The sequence below is a fragment of the Ahaetulla prasina genome, chromosome 1, assembly GCF_028640845.1.
Source record: "Ahaetulla prasina isolate Xishuangbanna chromosome 1, ASM2864084v1, whole genome shotgun sequence".
In the NCBI taxonomy this organism is placed as follows: domain Eukaryota; kingdom Metazoa; phylum Chordata; class Lepidosauria; order Squamata; family Colubridae; genus Ahaetulla; species Ahaetulla prasina.
Window position 1 is genome coordinate 218,742,173 of NC_080539.1, and position 7,234 is coordinate 218,749,406.

The 7,234-nt window shown below is 42.3% G+C and overlaps 1 protein-coding gene across 1 annotated transcript in view; it reads left to right on the forward strand.

Moving 5' to 3' along the window:
• ABCB11 (ATP binding cassette subfamily B member 11) overlaps positions 1-7,033 on the forward strand; it is an 83,201-nt gene extending 76,168 nt beyond the window's left edge. Inside the window, exons 27-29 of the mRNA XM_058191143.1 lie at positions 953-1,159; positions 2,384-2,530; positions 4,552-7,033. Of these exons, the coding sequence (XP_058047126.1) occupies positions 953-1,159; positions 2,384-2,530; positions 4,552-4,752 (555 nt within the window). The 3' untranslated portion in view covers positions 4,753-7,033. The remainder of the gene's footprint in view (positions 1-952; positions 1,160-2,383; positions 2,531-4,551) is intronic.
• Positions 7,034-7,234: the final 201 nt, after the last annotated feature.

Sequence of the window (7,234 nt, forward strand, 5' to 3'; positions counted from 1 at the left end):
GTAAAATAAATAAAATACATAAAATACACAGTATAAAAAAGCAAATAAAAATAAAACATGTAGCAACCAGTACAAAATAAGTGAAGAAAGGAGCATTATATATGTTCACCCCCTTATAAAGTTACTTATAAAATAATAAAGGTGTGATAAAAATCAAATCAAACAAAAAATGGAACCAATCACCCACACAATCAAGAAATCTATGTCATGCCCGGGCCCCAGAATTGGGCACGGAGCTACATTTTCAAGGCCTTACAAAAAGCCAACAGGGATAAGACCAACCTAATCTCTCTCTTTATGGGTCCTGCCAGCCAACACTCCCTAGTACATGGTACCCAGAGCATGTCCCTCATGGGTGGAAAGAGTTGGGGAAAGGTGGTCCTATAAATAACCCAGTCCTTTTGGGGTTTGTTTCGTGTTTTTTTTTTGCTCTGCTTTTTAAAATTTCTCATTGTATAATCCCGATATTTCCCAATGACTTTCCATCCAAGCACTAAGTAGATCTAATCTGGTTGAAACTGGCAGGAGGAGGATTGGTGTGGGAAGATAGACTGCATAGAATAGATTTCACATGTCAATATTTTGTCGCAGGTTTTGCTTCTCCCACATATATCATGGATGTAAATTCAGCTGAGACCTTCAAATCTTTAATTCCAGGATTAGACATGGGTGTCTGCAGGGGGCCAATGCCAAAACAAGTGTCGTGTGTATGCTATGCATGCATGCTTGTGCAATGTCACTCATTTTATCATTCTGACAAAAAACTTGAGATTCTGCAGAACCCGTAGCTTGTAAATGTATTTTTTTTTACTAATGAAGAGCCATGCAATTCTCCACACAGATTGTGGTGCTTAAATTTCACACATGTCAACAAATACAAGCAAAGGTTTGAAAAAGAAATCTTCATTTTGTACCAAAGACCTTTTGTATGTTTTGTGTTTTTGATGTACAGCTAATAGATGGCCGTGACACCCGGCAAGTAAACATCCGCTTTCTTAGATCTAAAATAGGAATAGTTTCCCAGGAACCTGTGCTGTTTGACTGTAGCATTGTCGACAACATTAAATACGGTGATAACAGCAGAGAAATATCTATGGATGAAGTGATAACAGCTGCCAAGAAAGCCCAATTGCATGAATTTGTGATGTCACTCCCCCAAGTAAGTACCATTTTAAGAATCCTATGTTATAGAAAGAAAAACTGGTCTGAACATTCTCTTCACTATTGGTTTAACATATTCTCAATACTTCTGCATCACAATAATGTTTTGAGTAGTTCGCCCTCGGCTTTCATTTCTTCTATTATGAATTGTTTGGCTATCTCACCTATAGATCTACATCTATAATGGCCTAATTCAGGGGTCCCCAACCCCTGGTCTGTGGACTGGCACTGGGACGTGGCAAACCAGAAACTGGGCCACACAAACAAGCCAAGTTCCATCCAGGCAGCACATGAAACCAGCACAGAAGTGGTCCCTTGGTGCCCAAAAGATTGGGAACCGCTGGCCTAATTTACTGTTCCAGTTAGATTTGCTCACTTCTTTAGAATCCAGGAATCCCCTTAAGAATATCTGCAGGGTCTCTTGCTTGTTTCCGAATTGACTCACCACTGGAAAGATGACGAAAAAAGGAAAGTCCAAGCACCGAATCGTAAGTTCCAAAAATGAGTTCTCAGAACCATGAAAGGGTTGTTACATTCCAACCGCATGCCTTAATCCTCAAGCCTTTTGAAGTGCGTTCATGAAGAGTAGGAAGCCACACTCTTAGTTTAATCTCTCACGAGGTTGTTGTGAGGATAATAGGGGAACCAAAATCCTGTCTCCTGCCTGTTGTGATCGGCGGGATAAAAATGTCTTGTTAATAAAGCAAAGGAGCCCTTTAGCTGACCAGAGACTATAGCTATGTGCCTTTTTGATGGTTTCCCATTGGATTATTAATCAGGACAAACTCTGCTTGGCTTTTGATCTCAGTCAAGGCCAAGTTGTGAACGGTATGATCTATCCTCCAGCCCTGGGGTCTCCTGGTGGTCTCCCATCTAAGAGGTAACCAGACCTGATTTGCTTCATTATTTCCATGATCAGATAGCTGCTGTCACTTGCTGTGATTATAGAATTTCTGTGACTGTAGAATCTTTCGGATAACTTTTACCAAGCTCATTTTATCTAACAATATAAGACTTACGGTAATAATAACACAAGGCATTTTTCCCGGTTTGCTTCTTAATTGAAGGTTCCTCCTCCCATAAAATAAAAGAATGTTAGAATAAAAGCAATGAAGTAGCTTCATTTTCTCACCACCCTAATTGTATTTTTGTTCTTGTGGTAAACAAAATTAGTGGGCCAATAAATATTGGGATTTTTTTTGCTTTTTTTTTTTTTTTGCAGCAATATGAAACCAATGTTGGGGCTCAGGGGTCTCTACTGTCTCGAGGGCAAAAGCAGCGCATTGCCATCGCACGAGCCATCGTTCGAGACCCTAAGATCTTATTACTGGATGAAGCCACTTCTGCACTGGATACAGAAAGTGAACAGGTAAATGGATCTAGGGAAAGAAATGCTGAATATCAAGGAGCAAAAACATTTCCCTTTTATTATTTTATTCATTTCTTTATTAATTTTTTAAAAAATCCCCACCTTTATAAGTAACTCAAGTTGGAGAACATATATAACATACTCAGTGGTGAAATACAATTTTTTTTACTACTGATTCTGTGGGGGGTGGCTTGGTGGGCGTGGTGTGGTTTGGTGGGCGTGACAGAAGAAGAATACCGCAAAATCCCTACCCCCCACTCCTGGGGGAAGGATATGGCAAAATCTCCACTCCCTCCCCATTCTGGGGCCAGCCAGAGGTGATATTTGCCAATTCTCTGAACTACTCAAAATTTCCACTACCGATTCTCTAGAACCTGTCGGAACCAGCTGGATTTCACCCCGAACATACTCCTTCTTCCTCTGTGAGGTGGATGGGCTGAGGGGGACTGACCAAAGTCCAACTTTCATGCCTAAAATGGGACTAGAACTCACGGTCTCCCGGGTTTTAGGTCAGCCCTTCTATTCACTACTATACCAAACAGGCTCTAAAATAATTGCATGATTTCAGATATCAGATAAGTAAAAGAAAATACACTTGATGGAGCATTGAGAATATATATTAATGCAATCACTTACTGTTGAGTTCAAAAGCAACTTAGTCTCAAGTAACTGGATATAAAATCTCAGCCTTAAAAGGGGGGAAGGAAAGGATGTACTCACTTCATTGTTATTTGGAGGCTATTTTGGAGTATGAAAATTAAAAAGGGCTGTAAATTGTAACTGAGTATGAATGCAGTAGGTAAAGTACAATACAATATGCCCATTGTACAGACTCAACAGCTGAGAAGGTACTTGAAGAAAATAAAAAAGGCACACTTACCAACATGGCTGTTGTTACAGATAGCATTGAATCCAAGAAATCCCCCCAACTGCAAACTCAGGCTACATTCATACGACACCCTGAATGGACCAATCACCTTTAGCCACCATATACCTAGCTCACGTAGTTAGCATGTGGTGAGAATTCAATGTATGGAATCAACACAACAGCATGTAGATGGCTTTTTCTAAATCCATCCGAGCCAGCTTTGCTCTTTCATGACAGTAGCAATAAACGATGGTCTACCTCTCTGAAAAAAATGGCATAGATTGGATCTTTACAGACTTCCACCACTGTAAAGAAGGCAAATACTAAAGGCCATGTTTCCACAGTCATATTGCAACTCTTATTGTGATATTATCCAAGCTTAACTTTTGACTAGGTGGCTCAATGGCTAAGACACTGAGCTTGTCGATTAGAAACATCAGCAGTTTGGTGGTTCAAATCCCTAGTACAGGTGTCCTGTGTGAGCAGGGGGTTGGACTAGATGACCTCCAAGGTGTTACTGTTAATGTCCTGGGTGAAGATTTTATCGATGGATTTGCCATTGGAATATATTGGAGTTCGTTCCTTCTCTGCCAGGTTGATCCACCTTAGCCATTGTTTGCTCCATCTGGTGTTGCTTAAATATCTCTGCTGTTACCAATATTCCAAAACTGATGGCCTCTGAATGCCTTCTAGTCCACCAAGAAGCTAAGGGGAATGTTGCGATCCAGGGAAGATTTGAGAAATGATAGGGCAGCAGCCGACTGCTCCATGTCCTGTTTTCCAAACTTTTCTGGACTGATAAGAGAATTACAACTCTGAGGAGCAGAGTGTAATGATACCTGTCCCTGGCAATTTGAACAATGAATTCATAGAAGTGGAAGCAGATTTGCCATGCTTGCGAGGTTATTGCTTAATACCACATGATCCATGGAGACTGGAGTTGTGGACTCTAGGGGGTCTTATGTTCTCCTCCTCTTTGAATTCACTGAATGGTTGAGGAGGGTTTTCGACACAACTAAATTTGAGTTGATCAATGCCTTTCCCAAAACAAAGTGATCTAAAGAGGCCAATTGGCTATGTTCGTATTAATATTACTTGTCATGATGACCATGTAAAGACTCCTTCTCTTTCTCTTTTCCATTTTTCCCTTCAGACTGTGCAGGCTGCCCTGGACAAAGCTCGAGAAGGCAGGACCTGCATCGTCATCGCACACCGCTTGTCCACCATTCAGAATTCAGACATCATCGCTGTCATGTCTCAGGGAGTCATCATTGAGAAGGGCACTCATGAAGAGCTGATGGCCCAGGAAGGGGCATACTATAAACTGGTCACCACGGGGGCACCCATTAGCTGAGCTTCTGCACTCCCTGTGGGGGGTTGTGTTCATTTTCTTAAGGGACGGGCTAAAACCATTATGAACGTATCAACCAGCAAAAGATGACTGTGCTGTGATATCGAATGATGCACCTATGTTGGCACAACCACTTTAATTGAGAAAGTGAAGCCCTGGAGGCCAGCTTTTGACTGTGCTGTTCTCTCAAACCACTGCAGTTGTTGTGAAGAAAATGGCAGCCATCTACTGGAGAAGTGAGATTATACAGGAAGAGGTGCTCAGGAACTTTTTCAATCATGAATCGTCCATGGGTTATTTTTATATCTATTTCCATTGCTCCTGAATTTGCAATATCAAAGAAGTACTAATGAACTTCATGGTGGATCCAGAGGGAGGCTCCATTCAGCATCCAATGCAAATGGCAGCATGGAGCTGTATTTCCTACTGCTCCATCATCATCATCATCATCATCATCTTGCTGTCAATGATTCTGGGTAGTTCACAACAATCAAAGAAATGACAATGAAATCAATAAAAATGAAGAAAATTAATGGCAAGAGCGATGAAGTGAGGGATCTCTCTCTCCCTTACCAAAGACCTCCCTCACCAAAGAGCCTGGTCCTCCTAGCTTCTAAACAACAGTAGAGTGGGGGACCCTCCACATCTTGGGGGACCCTCGCTCCAGAGGGCAGGTGCTGCAACAGAGAAGGACGTATTCACCATTATGATGGGAAAATAGCAGACACTGAATCTTACATCCATAAAAGAGCACTATTGAAACTAATTCTGCGAATTCTCTAGGGACTCTCTTATGTATACAATGTCTTCTGTGTGTAATGGTTCTCTACGTAGCGTCAAAAGCACTTTGGCCAGGTTACAAAATATAATTATTCTATTCACTGCCAGTGAGACAATTATCCATTGCAATTTCCCAGAGGGTCGTCATTTCTTTTGCAGGAAAAAAACCCAAACTCTTTACAAAATACCACATGCTTATTACTGTCCACTAATCCAGCACCTACAGTAAATAGATTGACTGCGTCTCGCTTGTTAGATGAATGTCCCATTAAAGGATATTTGATAGAGAAAGCCTGATCCCTGTGTATCGGACAGAAAGAAACAATAGCAGGAAAAGAATGAAAATTCAGAGAATTAAACAGCAATGCAGCCCTGCTACTTTTAACGTGCACAGAGAATTTCTGCGGGAGATTAAATCATGCTTGAGAAATAGTGTAAGCAGGTGGTAAAGACTATTATTAAATCAAGCAGTTCTACTTTATTGAATCCCTTTATCCAAAGCAGCTGAATCTACTTTGTCAGTAGATTCCTAAGGGGCCTTTCGCAGTCTTGCTGTCTTACATCCTTAACCAGGAGATCCTTATGAACCAGACCAGAATCATTTACACACAAAAACTTGCATTCTACTGCCGGAGCTCATTCTATAGTGACCGAAACTTCTTTGTCAAAGTCCCCTTATCTCAAAACAGGCTGGGACAACTCCAGGGGTGTTATTGACTTATCTTAACAACCGGTTCACAAATGTGAGCAACCATCTCCATGCGTGCCACCTCCATGCATACGCAGAGCATAAAAAAAGGACATGATGACTTCTGGGCAGGTGGGTGGGTGGAGCCTACCACAGCCCCAGCTACCGGTTTGTCCGAACTGGGTAGAACCAGCAGAATCCCACCACTGGACAACTCGCCATGGTCAACTTGTCACAGGACAACACTCAGCAGCCGACTCTCCATGGGTGTTCTGTCCCCACCAACCACAACCAAGCAGACACAGGAGCTGACTATATCTGCCAGCAATTTACTCCTACGACAGATGTCAGTTCTGGCAACGAACCTGCGATTGCCTGCCAAGTTCTCTTATCTCCTCAGACCAGCGTAACTGCAGTTCAGAAATAAACAGAAGCCAAAGTCTTAGTCTCAAAATATTGCAGCCAAAGTTTTCTAGAGTCAGTTTTTGTCCGTCACAAGAAGCTATAGAGCAGCTCCTCCTGCTTTTATACCCTGTGGGGTGTGGCTCTGTGACTCAGCACTCTCTAGGCCTGCCCCAGCCCTTCTTTTGTTGTTCCCGTTTCTCCTATCTGCAATGCCTGGGATTTAACCAGGACTGATTGTCAGCAGCTGAGTCTTGAGGCATTTCCTGGGAGGGGGAAGGTGTGGGAGAAAGAGGCCTCGTCATCTCCTCCCCCTGGCCTGCCCTCTGGGACCTGGAGCGGAGCCAGAGAGGAAGGTCCTGCAGAGGAAAGCCCTGTCGGCTCTTCCCCCTCACTCTCTGAGTCACTCTCTGCCAGGAGGCCCCGCTCAGGAGCTGAAGACACAACAATGGGACAATCCGACAATTCAATTTAATTATTTAAAATAATTAAAAGGCTTATTTTAGTTTTTCTCATTCACATTTCATTTTGTTCCTCCTTTTGCATCGTCTCTTTAACGATTCTGTTCCACTGTTTCTTCAGTATTAGTGTAAATCTTATTCCAGGGCGAGTTGT